The sequence below is a fragment of the Pipistrellus hanaki genome (genome assembly GCF_964339955.1).
Source record: "Pipistrellus hanaki genome assembly, chromosome: 15".
Classification (NCBI taxonomy): Eukaryota; Metazoa; Chordata; class Mammalia; order Chiroptera; family Vespertilionidae; genus Pipistrellus; species Pipistrellus hanaki.
Window position 1 is genome coordinate 15,613,870 of NC_140517.1, and position 16,807 is coordinate 15,630,676.

Sequence of the window (16,807 nt, forward strand, 5' to 3'; positions counted from 1 at the left end):
TAGGTCAAGGCTCAACCACTGAACCATGCCTACCAGGCACTTTATGAGTTTTGAACCCAGATTAACCTTTAAAATTTTTAAAGAAATATTAGCAAGTGAACAATGACAGAGGCTAGATCAAATCTGGAAAAATAACATATCCCCTTCAATGTGAAACTGACTTTACTGACTGTCAAATCCAGCGCTAACATTTGCCAAACATGCTAAATGAAAGCTTTTTTTTCACATTATAGCTATGAGTACAAAACAGAAGCAAATCTGTAATTTGTACCAGCTTACAATTACTCGTGACTCACCATTGGTATCTGGTTTGACTCTCTCGTCCTTGATCTGCAAATTACTGATCTGAAGGGAAATAAAAGAAAACACTTGAGAACAGAGCCACAGGATAATACCATGAATTATGTACTAAGCTAATGTACACAAGTGCATAGGGTAAAATAAAAAGAGGGGAGGGTTTTTACCAACTATCAGGAAGCAGTGTTTTAAAACATTAAATTACATCAGCCTCCTGATAAGCAAATTGTTTAAAACCAAATACCAACTATATCATATCTCATCTAGATTAGGAAAATAAGTTTAAAAAGATGTGAAACCAATTCTCAGTAACTGTCTTTTTAGGAAAGATCTGATGCTAAACACTAGACTGTAAACTGTAGAGCACCAGAACTATATACTATATCATACTTTTTTTTTTTTTTTTAAATTGTTATCAGAGCAGAAAGGAGACAGGGAGAGGGAAACATCAATGATGAGAATCACTGATGGGCTGCCTCCTATGCACATACACACACACACTCCACTGGGGACTGAGCTCGAAAACCTGGCATTTGCCCTGGCTGTGTTTGATTCCCATTGACCTCCTGGCTCCTGGGTCCATGCTCAACCTCTGAGTCATACCAGGCCATATCATACTTTTTGAATGAAATATATAAAAACCGAAATCTGTTATTCTGCATAGCTACGAACTACCAACCATGTTGAGCATGGACCTAAACAGTGTTCAAATAAGGCACTTTCCCTGCTGGGAGCCTATCTACCCTCTCAGGAGTGCATCTCCTAGATTCTAACAATCCCCAAGAGTCTTGCAACCAGGGGAACAGTGGGCAGCGACAGCTCCACCCCGGCTAACCCCCTGAACCTGCCTCCAAGGCCCCCTTTTCTCTGACTTCCCAGTGAGGCCAACCAGTCCCGCCTGGGCTCTCCTGTTGCTTCCTCTATTCTAGGCACTTCCTTTGCTTCATTGTCCCCAGCTTTAATATAGGTACTCTCAAAGTCAAAGTTAACAATGTTAAAATAAGAGAAGCACATAATCGTTCTACTCTTGCTGAGAAAGAGAACCAGCCTAAATCTGCCTTTCCTTGACATCCCCACTGGCGAGATGCCATACAGAAAAGGCAGCATACGTAACGGCAACAGATTGCCACAACGATAAAAGTCTTTAACTGGCCCGGATGGAGACAAAAGGCCCAGTACTGACTCCTCGGAGGGCCTCAGGCCTGCCCCACCCGTGGACTCCCCGGGTTTGAGGCAGGGTCCGCGGGGGGCCCTCCTACTTCCTTCTCCCCGGAGCTGAGGCCACTGACCGACGTGACAGCCGCTTCCTGCTGGTCCACGGCCAGGGCCCAGGAATCGGAGGCCATGGTCCGGAGGGAGGGAGGAAGACCGACTCGTGGGAAAATTCACCGCACCGCACACGCACACACAGATCCCAGGAGCAGGCGCGAGGAGGTAACTCACGCGGGCCGGAAGTGGTGCTGCCTGTACGTGACGTCAGTTCCTGTCTGGCGCGGCACGTCACCAGTCCGCGCCGCGCCGGCCATTTCCCAGGCCGCGCCCACTCCCGTCGGGCGCCGAGCCGAGGCCTCCGCGGGTTTCCCTCAGACATTTAACCTCTCGGTGTCTTAATATCGCTAAGGTTTGTGAAGTGAAACTCACTTTATTTAACCTCACACCGAAGGAACCCAAGTTTTATTTTCAAGCCTGCCACGTCTCGTTAAGTTTATAAATCTCTCAACTCGAAAGCCTCATACAAAGAAAAGTTCCTTGAGAATACCACACGATGCCACTGTCTACTGTTAAGAACGCGGTAACAGGTAAGACAGCAAAAAACAAACGAAACCAAAAGGCCCTCACCTCCCTCCCCGCCCCACAATCCCACCACTCCGAAAAACAAACGGCGTTCTCTTTTTCTCCTGGGTCATTCCAGTCCTTGTGCACACCCGTCACAGCACAGGCATTTTATATAGTCCTAAACGAAGCATGCATACAGTGTAACATTTGACCTTTTTGTTATACAGCTAAATATCTTTTGATGTCATGATTATCAATGCAGTGGCATAATAGTCCATTAAACTCCTATCACATCGATTGCCTAACTCCTTCCTGGTGCTTTATCATTACTTGGTAACACTTCAGTTGACATCTACACACCATCAAAAGGTATCTTATTTGATGGCTGCCTGTTTACTTTTTGTCTCCTCCAACTAGAATACCAACTCTAAACGAGCAAAAATCTTATGTCTTGGTCAAACAACTGGCTGGTGAACCTAGAAAAGTTCATGGCACATAGTAGACTCAAATATATACCAGGCAACAGAAGGAAAAGAGGAATGTTACTCAGAAAGAAACTTAGGTCTCTGGCCAGTGTGGCGCAGTTGGACCTCAGCATTGTACCAAAAAGGTCACCAATTTGATTCTGTGTCAGAGTACACGCTGGCTCATACTGCCAGTCACAAAAAAACAAGTATGTGTGGTCTCATTTATATACAGCACTTAGGAATAGTCAAGATTGTAGAGACAGAAAGTAAAATGATAGTTGTCAGCCCTAACCGGTTTGGCTCAGTGAATAGAGTGTTGGCCTGCAGACTGAAGGGTCCCAGGTTTGATTCTGGTCAACAGCATGTATCTTGGTTGTGGGCACATCCCCAGTAGGAGGTGTGCAAGAGGCAGCTAGCTGATCAGTGTTTCTCTCTTTCCCTCTCCCTTCTCTTTGTAAAAAATCAATAAAATATATTTTTTTGGGGGAAAATGATAGTTGTCAGGCTGGGGTCGGGCTCAGAGGAAAGGTCATGGGAATGGTTTATTGGGTATGGTTTCCATTTTACAAGATAAAGAGTTAATAGAGCCTGGCCGGCTTGGCTCAGTGGTTGAGTGTCAACCTATGAACCAGGAGGTTATGGTTCGATTCCCAGTCAGGGCATATGCCCAGGTTTCTGGCTCGATCTCCAGTGTAGGGTGTGCAGGAGGCAGCCAATCAATGATTCTCTCATCATTGGTGTTTTTCGAGCCCCGTCCCTTCCTTTCTGAAATCAATTAAAAAAAAATTTATTTTTTTTTAAAAAAAGAGTTAATGGAGTCCTCGATCATTGACTCCATTAACTCTTTAAAAAAAAATTTTTTTTATTGATTTCAGAAATCAATAAAATATATTTAAAAAAAAATAAAAAGAGTTAATGGAGATGGACTGTGGTGATGGTTGAACAACATTCTGAATGTATTTAACACCACTGAACTGTACTTTTAAAAATGATTAAGCCAAAACCGGTTTGGCTCTGTGGATAAAGCATCGGACTGCGGACTGAAGGGTCCCAGGTTGGATTCCTGCCAAGGGCATGTACCTTGGTTGTGGGCACATCCCCAGTGGGGGGTGTGCAAGAGGCAGCTGATCGATGATTCTCTCTCATTGATGTTTCTAACTCTATCTCTCTTCCTCTCTGTAAAAAAAATCAAAATAGATTTAAAAAAAATTTTTTTAAATGGTTAAGATGGTAAATTTCATATTTTACCACAATGAAATACAACTGGAAAAATTGGGGATGGGAAAATTTAAAATAGGAGAGGGAGAGCTGATAGAACAAGTCCTTAAAAAGCCACAGGAGAGAGAATTTAGTGCACTGATAAAAAAATGTAGACGATAAGGATACCTCCTATTGTAATAGGAGGAGAGGGAAGCAGTGTGCTTGGAGATAAGTCTGGTGGTGGGAGGTTGAGGATGTCTCCTTGTGTTGGCTGTTTACGTGGATTAGGGAGATGATTTGCTGAAACCTGAGGGAGATAATGGGATGGGAAGTTTGAGATGAGTCTTGATCCATGAACAGAGTGGGAGAGTTAACCAGAAAGGACTAATGATCCATAAGTTAGAGGCAACTGCAGCTTTTCCTAAAGTTGTCCCCTCCAGCCCTAGTCAGTCTGGCTCAGTGGATAGAGCATCGGCCTGCAGACTGAAGGATCCCAGGTTCGATTCCGGCCAAGGGCACATGCCCAGGTTGCAGGCTTGATCCCCAGTGGGGGTTGTGCAGGAGGCAGCCAATCAATGATTCTCTCTCATCATTGATGTTTCTATCTCTCTCTGCCTCTCCCTCTCTGAAATCAATAAAATAAACATTAAAAAAAAAAAGTCCCGATGGCTGGGAGGATCCAAGATGGCTGCTCGGGTATACACCTAGCCGCAGCAGCTCACAACAATTTCAAAGGAATACAACTAAAATGTAGAGTGGACATTGCCCAGAGCTACAGGTAGTCGACTGACTGAAAACTCTACAATAGGAAGGAGGGAGAAAACCAGAAGGAAAATCAGAGGAGCTGAAAAAAAGCCTAAGGTATGGAGACATGCTGCGCGATCGCACGCACGCGCGCGCGGAGAGGTCGCAGCCGGAGAGGAGGAGAGGGCTGGGTGCTGCCTGGCGTTCCCTAGCAGGAAGGAAATAGAACCCCCAGCCTGGGCTGAACCCCCGAACCGGCAGCGCTGAGCCCCAAGTTATGTGCCAGACCCTGGGGACCCAGGCTCCGGCAGGGGGAGACAATCCCGGGGGACGGCAAAATGCGGGGCCCCCGGAGTCGCGCGCACATGGCGCGCAGAGGACTGAATGTTGACTCTGATGCTGGATTACCCTAGCCGGAAGAAACAAAGCCTCCGGCGGCAGCTCTGAGCCTCAGTCCAGACCTCCCCGAACTCCAGGTCTGGGCCAGTCCCTGGGGACCCAGGCTCGGGCAGGGGGAGACGGGGCTGTGAGGTGGAGTCCTGGGAGCGTGGCGAAAGGCCGAGCCCCCGGAGTCGCGCACACTGTGCGCAGAGGACAGTCTGTTGACTCTGATCCTGGACTTCCCTAGTGGGAGGGAGAAAGAAAGCTCCAGACTGGAGGAACGCCACGAGAAGCAGGAGCCCCTGCCGGACACCGGCCAGCTGGGCGCCAGCAAGGAGCCGGGCGACGGGGCCCCCAGTGGGGGGGTGCCCCTGAGCCTTCGACTGCTGAGCGCTGGCAACGGAGCCAAGGACAGGGGCTGCTTCCTGGGCGGCGCCGACCCCGGCAACAGGCTGGAGCAGCGCGGGAGCCCGCGGAGAACAAAGGGGTGCCACAGGCCAACCTGCTGAGCTCCCAGGACAAGGAGGAAGAAACCAAAGAAGTTCTCAATGTGAAGAAATCAAGTGAGAGCAAATGATAGTAAAATTACTTAAGAAAGAATACAAAGAAGATCTTGAAAAATCAAAGACTAAGTCAGAACTCAACGCACCAGCCAACATTGCAACATAAATGCGTTTTGTTGTTTTTTTTAAAAAAAGAAAAAAAAAAGAAGAGAAAAAAAAGGGACAGAATGTTGGAACAGCGGCGACCAGGCCTAGAGTGGCCAGGCACAAGGCAGTGGCAGCTGGGCCCGGAGCAGCAGTGGCCAGGCCCCAGAACAGCAGCAGCCAGAACAAGAGCATCAACGGCCAGCACTGGAGCAGCCAGACCTGGGGCAGTGGCAGCCAGGCCTGAGGCAGAGGCGGCCAAGCCCAGGGTGGCCAGTCCAGGAACACCCAGACACGGAGTGGCTGGGCCCGGAGAAGCCCGGCCCAGAGCAGCCGGGTTGGGAGCAGCCAGGCCCAGAACAGCAGTAGACAACCACGAAGAATCCAGGCTGGGAGCGGCCAGGCCCGGAGCAGCTGGGTCTGGTGTGGCCAGGCCTGGAGCAGCGGCTGCCAGGCTAGGAGCGGCCAGGCCCGGAGCAGCAGCTGCCAGGCTGGGAGCAGCCAGGTCCGGAGCAGCCGGGTCTGGTGTGGCCAGGCCCGGAGCAGCGGCTGCCAGGCTGGGAGCGGCCAGGCCCGGAGCAGCAGCTGCCAGGCTGGGAGCGGCCAGGCCCGGAGCAGCCGGGTCTGGTGCGGCCAGGCCCGGAGCAGCGGCTGCCAGGCTGGGAGCGGCCAGGCCCGGAGCAGCCGGGTCTGGTGCGGCCAGGCCCGGAGCAGCGGCTGCCAGGCTGGGAGCGGCCAGGCCCGGAGCAGCCGGGTCTGGTGCGGCCAGGCCAGGAGCAGCGGCTGCCAGGCTGGGAGCGGCCAGGCCCGGAGCAGCGGCTGCCAGGCTGGGAGCGGCCAGGCCCGGAGCAGCCGGGTCTGGTGCAGCCAGGCCAGGAGCAGCGGCTGCCAGGCTGGGAGCGGCCAGGCCCGGAGCAGCCGGGTCTGGTGCGGCCAGGCCAGGAGCAGCGGCTGCCAGGCTGGGAGCGGCCAGGCCCGGAGCAGCCGGGTCTGGTGCGGCCAGGCCCGGAGCAGCGGCTGCCAGGCTGGGAGTGGCCAGGCCCGGAGCAGCCGGGTCTGGTGCGGCCAGGCCAGGAGCAGCGGCTGCCAGGCTGGGAGTGGCCAGGCCCGGAGCAGCAGCTGCCAGGCTGGGAGCGGCCAGGCCCGGAGCAGCCGGGTCTGGTGCGGCCAGGCCCGGAGCAGCGACTGCCAGGCTGGGAGTGGCCAGGCCCGGAGCAGCCGGGTCTGGTGCGGCCAGGCCCGGAGCAGCGGCTGCCAGGCTGGGAGCGGCCAGGCCCGGAGCAGCCGGGTCTGGTGCGGCCAGGCCAGGAGCAGCGGCTGCCAGGCTGGGAGCGGCCAGGCCCGGAGCAGCCGGGTCTGGTGCGGCCAGGCCAGGAGCAGCGGCTGCCAGGCTGGGAGCGGCCAGGCCCGGAGCATCCGGGTCTTGTGCGGCCAGGCCAGGAGCAATGGCTGCCAGGCTGGGAGCGGCCAGGCCCGGAGCAGCGGCTGTCAGGCTGGGAGCGGCCAGGCCCGGAGCGGCCGGGACCGGAGCAACCGGTCCCAGAGCAGCCGGGTCGGGTGCGGCCAGGCCTGTAGCAGCAACAGCCAAGTCCAGAGCAACTAGGTCGGGAGCGGCAGTGACCAGACCTGGAGCAGCTGGTTGTGGAACGAACCAGAGCAACAGAGGCCAGGCCCGGAGCAGCCAGGCCCGAAACAGCTCGCTCCTCGCCTGTACCTGCCCACGGCTGCCTCTCAGACATGGCTGGAAACTTTTGCGGGAACTTGAGGGTCTGCTGAATCAAGTGATGAAGGCTTAGATCTGGATGTGTTGAGTTAGTATAGCGCTGGGGTGTTGATCTGTAAGTGCCTTGGGTGGGGCCTGGATGAGGCTGGTTGACCTATTTGGAAATGTCTTTTGTGTGAAGTGTATCATTGGGCATGTGGAGGTATTATTGATATGAGATAATGCTAAGTAACAGATTTACTATCTGAAAAGGGATTTACTATCGGGGAAAGGGAGGGAGGAAGAGACTGAACATAAACTGTGCACCTATGGATGAGGACAATGGGGGATGGGGAGGGGGTGGAGGGTGGGGTGGGAACCTGGTGGAGGGGGGAAGAAATGAGGAACCTTTGTAATAATATGAACAATAAAGATTGATTAAAAAAAAAAAAAAAAAAAAAAAAAAAAAAAAAAAAAGTCCCCTCCATTGATGTTAAGTATGAAATCAGAGAAATAGAACAATATTTGTTTTTGTCCCTGGAGTATCGACTTACTTGTTTTATTTTATTTTATTTTTTTAATTTTATTTTTTATTGATTTTTTTACAGAGAGGAAAGGAGAGAGATAGAGAGCTAGAAACGTCGATGAGAGAGAAACATCGACCAGTTGCCTCTTGCACACCCCCTACCGGGGATGTGCCTGCAACCAAGGTACATGCCCTTGACCGGAATCGAACCCGGGACCTTTCAGTCCGCAGACCGATGCTCTACCACTGAGCCAAACCGGTTTTGGCTCGACCTACTTGTTTTAGAAATTAACAAACAAAACAATACTGAAACACTGGGACCTGTTTTGTTGTTAAACTTGGACTCAAATGGCATTGGTTTATTAGGATGCTTTCCATGCAAATTAAGTTGTTGGGGAAAAAAAAAAAAAAGTTGCTGGTGTCTGAGAGGAATGCAAACTAGATAACTATATACCTAGTACTCATGGCCATGCAACCTGACCAGGGGCTAACTCATGTCCTTTCAAGTCTTCTGTGTGGAGACATTTGCTTTCAGGAATATAACAAAAGACTATTTGGTTTTCCTTCTATTGGACTGGAGCATATAAATGAGAATATAACAGAAAAGTTGTAAAGACTCACAAAATGTGAACTAGTACTTCCCAGAGAGTTCTATCTAAACAACTTCTCTCTAAACAACCCCCCTCCTCCCATTTCCTCTAGGAGAAGGAAATGGCTGTAGTCCTGGGCAATAAGGCTACCCAACCACCTCTGCTTATTAGATATTGATAAAGTAGAGGCGATAAGTATCTCATTTGAGCAGCTGACATACCAGCCACCACTGTCAGGCTTCAGTTAATATTCTTTCCTCCACCTACTTGTATACCCCATTTTACTTAAAAATTTTTTAAATATTTTTTTATTGATTTCAGAGAGGGAGAGAGAGAGATACATCAGTGATGAGAGAGAATCATTGATCAACTGCTCCTGCATGCCCCACACTGGGGATTGAGCTTCCAACCCGGGCATGTGCCTTGACCAGGAATCAAACAAACCATTATCTCCTTGTTCATAGGTGGACATTCAACCACTGAGCCATGCCTGCTGGGCCATTTTACTTGTAGAATTATCTGTATTTAAAATTACTTAGAAGAGGGGCTCCAGTGGCGCAATCGGTTAGCGCGCAGTACTTATAAAATTACTTAGAAGAATCTACTTGCTCTGCTGAATACTAACACCAGAACAATTTCTAAGCCAAGGCAGAAGCATCTAACAACAGCGGCTAGAGGAAGAGACATAAGGTAGGAGTGTAACATCTTCCAAGCAGATCCCCACCTGGCCTCACACTTCCCACTAGGTGTTTGAAGCTAGTCTGGGGAAAGCCTGTCCCAGATCCAGGACTAGGGCACTGGAGCCTTCTACTGTCAGCCCCTCAGTCTCCTCACCTCCACTGTATCATTTTTAGAAGTTTCTGTAATCTGAGTCAACAGAATAAGGAACTTTTATTCTCACTCAGAAAAGCAAAGTCAGGTAAAACTGCAGGGATTCCTAAGAACCTGATATCTATGTCCCAGGCCAGGAGAAACCTAAAGGAAGTCTCTGAAATCTACAATAGCCTGGGAGGTGTTGGTGGAGAGGGGCCAGTCCCTCTTGCAAAGATGACAGGCCTGACATCATGCAGGCTGTGTAGGAGACTCAACACTGATCCAATCTTTTCTTCCCTTTGGGTTTCTCCCCAGAATTATTTTGTATAGTGTATCTAATTATTGAGTTACAAATCATCTTTGGAATAAAAATACTAGATAGGTATGTAAGTCTGCCATTCTTCCTCTGTAATATCCCTCCAGTCCATTTTTTTCTGCATTCTCAATACAACCAGTGACATCCTGGTACTTGCTGTGTGATGGGACTGATGGAATAGTTTCTCAGAAGCCAACCTTTCAGCTCCAGTATATCTTGTACACCTCTGCTAGACCAATTTTCCCACTCACCCCTCCCCCCCAAAAAAACCAAATTATTTTATCACCTCCTGTGTTTAAAGAATATATGATAATTTACTAGTAAACCTAAATCCTGTTCAATCAAGTCTCCATTTTCTACCTATTGAGACTTTTCTCTGCCCACATGGCTAGGCTGCTTACCTTATTACCCTTCCTGTATACTATGTTTATCCTGGTGAAGTTACTTTAGTCTTCATAGGACCAGTCTATCTAAGGCACTCTTCTTGTCTCTTGAAATCCCTTTTTCCTCATAAGCAAACTCCACTCCTTCATGAATCTTCCTAACCTCGGATATCCTTACTTTTTAAAAAATATATATTTTTTTATTTATTTCAGAGAGGAAGGGAGAGGAAAAGATATTAATAGAAATGCCAATGAGAGAGAATCACTGACTGGCTGCCTCCTGCAAGTCCCACACCAGAGATCAAGCCAGTAACCATGGCATGTGTCCCGACCGGGAACCGTGACCTTCTGGTTCACAGGTCGATGCTCAACCACTGAGCTACGCCAGCCAGAAGGAAATCCTTACTTTCTGAATACCAAGGCACTTTGAATGGAATGGCCTTCAAGTTAAATAATAAACGAGATGGGGCTCTGGCCTGTATGGCTCAGTGAATAGTGTCAGTCTGGGCACCAAAAGGTCTAGTGTTCTAGTTCTATTCCTGGTCAAGGGCACATACCTGGTTCAATCCCAGGTCCTGGTTGGGGTGCATCGGGGAAGCAGCCAGTCACGTCCCTCACACATGGATATGTCATTCTTTTCTCTTCCTCTCCCTCCCCCGCTTCTATTCTAAAAAAATCAATGGAAAAAATATCATTGGGTGAGGACTGACCAAAACAAGAGATGGGAACAACAAAGGGAGAAGACCTCTTTCTGAACTAGAAAAATAGAATGTAAGAACTTTGTAGTTGCTAGCATCTACTTTCTTTCTGATTAGCCAGCGTCCTCTGGTTTGCCAGGAGAAAAAAAGGGAATGTGAACAGACCTCTGGCAGCTGGGTAGGGCCAGCCCTTGGCCTATGGAGCCATCCCAGCCACTCAGTTGGAGCAATGTTAACTTTGAAATGAAACAGTAATATAAGGTGATGACTAGCTTATGGAATAATAGGTGAGTCTTCACTTATGTATGATTACTAATATCAGCAACCAAAACATGCTGTTTTCTCCTGATAGTCATTAATGATATCTTAGTAACATGAATATATCACAATTAAGTTCAGTTAATATTAGTAAAGAATACATCAACAATTGATTAGTTTTTATGCATATAGCCAATGAACGACACTCGAAAAAAAGCCAATAAAATCAAGTGTTTATAGATAATGAATATATCTAGAATCTGCCATTGGATCAAAAAATCTCCTTTTCCCAAGTGAATTTTTGTTCTAGGACACAGTTTATCATTCTATATCTAGGAACAGTAAAAGAAATTCTGGGGACTGAAGTTCACCAATTACTTAATATATTTTTACATCACTGATGTCTCAAAACTGGACAAGGTCACAGAGGCAGCTTTGGTCTACTGAGCCATGGAAGCCAAGCACTGGTCGCAGTGAATATGGCCTATGAAGGGATATGTACTGCAGTGACACTGGGTGACATTCCAGATCTATCCATAACAGTGAGTCTGACCTTTTTAAAACAACACACTCCCTTGGGAGTCTCTCCCTGGAAAATGCATTTAAACTCAATACTGCATATACTTCAGACTCCACAAAACCCATCCAGTGAATTCTTAGGGGTCCAAGCCCCCAGATTAGGAACTATTTATCTAGATTTCTACCATATACCCACTTATTCCTACTATTGAAGAGTCTGAAACATCCCTTCCCATTTTGCTGCCCAGATTTAGGGCTCCTTAGTAGATGGGTTATAGGTGCTGTGAGGTGGTGGTGGTGCAGCCTCATGAGGAATCTATAGTCCTTTATTTATTGTTTTGTTTTTAGTTATTTCAGGGTTGATCCATAGGACTTTGGGTGGGAGGATTAAATTTCTTCTGTTACATGACTCCCAGAGTTGGCCAGAAACAGAGAGAAGACTATATAGCCAAGTGCCCAGTGGAGGAATGTAGCAGGATTGGCAGAGTGTCAGTCTCTCTGCAGTATCTGTTATGTCAGATGAAGGTAACCACCTGGAAGCTGGTAGTGGCTCTTCCCTTTCCCAAGAGACAGAGCTAGCCCTAAAACATAGAAACACCTACAAGGAAGGTCTGGGATTTGAGTAGTTCTCATCACAGAAAACCCCTCTTCCAAGCCTGGTCCTAGGTAAAGTGGCCATTCTGGATCAGACTCAGAGCAGAAGAGGATCCCTTTTGGTTGGACTTCTATTACTCTTGCAGCTCAGTTTCATCTCATCTTTGCTCTGTCACTTCGTGGGTACCAACAGCCTTGGTCAGATATGAAGAAATATTCAATACTATTATTTGCGTTGACTACTCTGCACAGAGATGCCAAGTACAGATGGACTAAAGGTCTTGGCAGTTACTCTTAACTTGCACAGATGATGGTTGTAATCCACCTAGTCCCTTAGTTGCACATAGATGTCCATTATCTTTTCACAGTCAAGATACCAAATACCTGAACTCATTCCTCGGCTATTACAACACTTGTCTTCGGGGATCTGAAGACAAAGCAAGACTTTGTGATTACTGCGGATCACTTCTGAAGCTGCCCTGAGTCTGGCTATTTGTGACTTCAAACCACAATTTCCACTGAGGATACAAATCTCACATCACCTATTGACTCAAGACCCCTAAGGGGTCAAGCTGATGTTAAGGATATAAAAAAAGATGCTGCAAATGCCTGTGAGACCAGGTTTTCTGGCAAGCTAGAGCCACCACTAATTCTTCTCGATGATTTCATGGGACTTGCTCAAGCACAAGCAAGGGACATTCCAGTAATTAGATGTGCACTGCACACAGATAGCACGTGCTAAAAAAAACAGGTCATGCCCTACAATACAAACCTGCACCCACCAAAAATCCCAGGCTGGCATTTTGGTCCATGCTTCGCATTTTGGTTCATGCTTAGCCAATCCCCTCCTGCTGTGGGCTTCCGTACAAAGTAGGCTGACAACACTCAGTTGAGCTATCCCACCCCAAATCCAAAGCAGCAGCTCACAGCTCTCCTCTGCTGCCTCATATCTTACTCCAAACATGATGGGTGGCTTACACACCTATCCTTCTGGGGCTTCTCTCTATGTTCCCTCTTCTCCTCTATTCTGTCACTTCCACTAGAACTGGTGTGGGCCTGAGCACTCCTACCCAGACAACAGGCAGAGGCTGCCAAATAGATCCTGAGCAAGTGATCATTTAGCACAGCATCTAGATGAGTGTAACCATGGGGAAAACACTGGCAAAAAAAAAAAAAGACAGAATTTCCAAAAGGTAAATTTCTGTGTATTCACGCCTAATCTTCCAAAAGTTGTGTAAATAATTTTATCTACCTTCCCCCATCATTTGCACAATTTTTATCAAGTCCAAACGTAATTTAAAATGAGGTAGGTAGTTTCTCTCTAATCGTGCCTTCATCTTTGTGGCGACTGTTGAGGCCTGTACTTGAAAGCACTAGTCTCCCACTTAGGGGGAGCCATGGGTGGGCAGCAGGGCCGGTGGAGCTTCTCAGTTGGCTATTTTCTCAATCTCGTCCAAATCATCAGTGTCCAATCTTTCTATTTTCTTATCTGAGAATAAAAAAAAAATTCAAAGAGAGATCAACATGGGTTATATGAAGACATACACCTAGGAAAAGGACAGCCCTGCAGGGAGAGAAAACACACAGGTCTCTGCCCTGACTAGGAACAAGCCCTGCCTCTGCCCACATACACCCTCCAGCTAACCCCAAAGGCTTCTGGTGCCTGAGACACAGACACTGACAACAACAGTCCGAGTCCAAGGCCCTCAGCCCGGCCAAGGGGAACTGACATCCAGTCCTAACACTGAACTCCCCACGTGAGCTCTTTGAGGACTTCCTGATTGTAGGGGAAGAGGGGATTGTGCAAAGGGACAAAGCCTCTTCTAGGGGCCACAGGATACCTACCCTTCCACCCACCCCCGGACTTGCCCCTATAAGGAAAGGCAGGACACGCCCAGGACTCACTAAAATGCTCCTGGATTCTGTTGAGGATGTTCATGCTGTGCTTGCTGTCCACCATGTTCACTGCCAGGCCCCTCTTGCCAAAGCGGCCAGTGCGCCCGATCCGGTGCAGGTAAGTCTCATTGTCTGGGTTCCCATCCTTGTCCACAGGAAGGTCAAAGTTGATGACAACAGACACCTGTTCAACGTCGATACCTGCATGAAGGAGAGATGGGGAAGAGTGAGAATGGGAGACAGGCCACGTACACAACTCTGGGGAGAGGGAGTCAGGGTGGGCCAGCTCGGATTCAGGGACCAGGAGCACGGAGCAGAACCCAGAGGAAAACCACAGGGCTTGGCAGGTGCTAAAGAAATTAAGAAGTCAGTAGGAGAGCCTCTGCTAGACACCAGTGTCAGGAGATGTAGCTGAAACCTCATGGCTGCCCCAAGAAGAGCAGGCTCCATTGTAAACCAGTCAGAAGCCTGTGCATTTCCTTCCACAAGTCAGGACTTGGTTTCCGTGCAAGTTCATATCTGCTGAGGGAAGCCAGTCTCTCCTAGAAAACAATGTCACCACCAACCACTCCCAAACCACTGAGTTCATATATGAGGATTTCTCTTCTACCCCGAGGCTGGCAGACCAGGACAAGTTCTCTGCTCACCACGGGCACACACGTTGGTGGTCACCAGAACCTTCTCTTTGCCTTCTCGGAAGCGCTCAATCACCGCAGCCCTCTGCTCCACCATCATCTCACCACTTAGCAGAGCCACCTGGTGGCCTTCTTTTGAGAGCTCTGCTGCCAGCCAGCTGGCTGTTTTGCGGGTCTGGAGTGAAAAGAATTGTTTTAAATGAAGATACCTGAAAAAAAAAAATGAAAACACCTGCAGAAAAGTGGCTTTTTGCCATTTATATACATGAAGACCTGAGGCATTCAGCCAGCAGGTTAGACTTAAAATTTTTCAAACAGATTTTAGCCATATATTTTTTGGATGAATTACTTAAATGAACCTGGTCCTCCTCAGCACCAAGGTGGAACTGGCTGAGAAGGAGGGGGCTGGACATCTTCAAATGGAACTCCTCCCCAGGCTGGCCTGCTGCTGCTGCTCCTGCTGCTACTCACATGGCAGAAGATCATGGCCTGAGCAATGGTGATGGCCCCGTAGAGGTTACACAAGGCCTGGAACTTCTCGTCTCTGTTATTGCACAGGACGTAATACTGCTTGATGGTGTCCAGTGTCTCCTCCTCACGCTTCAGTTTGATAATGTTTGGGTCTGGGACCACTTTCTGGGCAAAGTTCCATACAGAGTCTTCAAAGGTGGCAGAGAAGAGCAGCATCTGGCAGTTCCTGGGCAGCATCCTGCAAGGGAAGGCCCAGGTGTTGGGCATGAGCCCGTGTTTTTCAGTGGCATGAGCAGCAGCACAGCCTCCCAGGCTTGGATGGTCAAATATGTCCCCTGGAAGGTGGCAGAGGTGGAGGAGCACTGTGGGGAAGAGGCAGGACCAGACATGGGGCAGGGGCAGGGTGGTATTAGATCCCCTAGGTCTTTTTCCTCGACCCAGATGGGATTATGGTCAGTGCTGACATAACCCATCAAACACATACTTCTGAAGCTTCTAAAGCAGAGACCTCAGCAGGAGAGAGAAGAGGAGTTGGATATAACAGGTGGAGACATGAAGAAGAAGGTTTTTATTTGTAGATCAGGAGACTGAGAAGTTCCTCCCAGATCCAGTGTACTACCTTTGGATGCGGATGCTCTGATCTTGGTGGCCCTGAGTAGCTATCATCACATCAGCCTCATCCAGAACAAACACCTTGATCTTCTTGGGATCAATGAACTTGAGCTTGGAGCACCAGTCTAAGACAGTCCCAGGGGTGCCAATGACAATGTGCTCACTGATCTTCTGACCTCTTTCCACTGTGGAGACAAGATGTTTTACCTAGGTATGTCACTGGCAAAACCAGCTCTCCTTTCTGAGAAATTCTAAAGCTTTGATGTATTTTAGTACAATTTTTTGATGTTTGCATTAATATTTTAAGGAAAGGTTAGAATATCACTACAATATCTCATGGACACACACACAGAAAAGACAATAATGCTGAAAAGATATACTAAGGATATAAACAATGAGAAGATAAAAAAACTTTTTGGTATTCTTTCCCATTTTATATTTCAAAAATCTCTTATCTTTTTAAATTTTTATTATTAATCCTCATGGGAGAATATTTTTTCCATTGATTTTTAGAGAGAGTGGAAGGGAGGGAGGGAAAGATATATATATATATGTCAGAGAGACAACTCAACTAATTGCCTCCTGCACATTTCCCAACTGGGGTTGGGGATTGAACCTGCAACCAGGTAAATGCCCTTGATTGGGAATTGAACCCTTAAACCTTTGGTGCATAGGCCAATTCTCTAACTATTGAGACACTGGTCAAGGCAAGGACCGCTATCTTCATTTCTTCTCTGTCAGCAAGGTTCCCCCTAGATGAGGATTGTGTTTCCTCATAACAGATATTTTCAAAGTTTTCCTCACTCTAGAGCACTCAGCTCCTTAACTCTTCCAGCATTTATATCAAACAAATCAGGTGCTTTTACACGCCTCATGCCCAGATCAATAATTAGGGTCCCTTATGAAAGATTGTCTTTTCAAACACAATCTACCTCACTTAAAATGATTCCAGATTAGGCCTGGCAGACCATGACATATTCTTGGTCCTGCACAGTCTGAAATTGAGAATTTGGTTCTTCCTTTTCAATCAGATGGTACTTCTTGATTCAAATTTTAGCACTTATTTATATTCTTTACCAGACATAAACAATTTCCCTCTAGTCACGGCCAAAATTTTGCCCAAATGTGAATGTTGAGTCAATTCAAAGCTAACAAATGCTGCCTCTTTTAAATTTCAGTTAAGAAACAATTACTGCCCCTCACAAAAAAATTATCCAAAATCCTCTGTCATTCTAACTCAAATCCAAACTGACATTTTAAATAACTTTTCACTAAGTTTTAT

At 47.8% G+C, this 16,807-nt stretch overlaps 1 protein-coding gene across 3 annotated transcripts in view; it reads right to left on the reverse strand.

Moving 5' to 3' along the window:
• Positions 1 to 16,807, reverse strand: part of DDX19B (DEAD-box helicase 19B) — a 39,018-nt gene that overhangs the window by 11,218 nt on the left and 10,993 nt on the right. Inside the window, exons 8-12 of one of the 3 annotated variants that reach the window (XM_084906741.1) lie at positions 15,533 to 15,710; positions 14,914 to 15,151; positions 14,455 to 14,617; positions 13,817 to 14,008; positions 13,095 to 13,400 (exon numbers count right to left, since the gene is read on the reverse strand). In XM_084906741.1, the coding sequence (XP_084762867.1) occupies positions 13,339 to 13,400; positions 13,817 to 14,008; positions 14,455 to 14,617; positions 14,914 to 15,151; positions 15,533 to 15,710 (833 nt within the window). In that variant the 3' untranslated portion in view covers positions 13,095 to 13,338. Of the gene's footprint in view, positions 1 to 296; positions 346 to 1,586; positions 1,765 to 13,094; positions 13,401 to 13,816; positions 14,009 to 14,454; positions 14,618 to 14,913; positions 15,152 to 15,532; positions 15,711 to 16,807 lie in introns of those variants that run through there. The other 2 variants (XM_084906740.1, XM_084906742.1) reach the window with 2 other exon arrangements.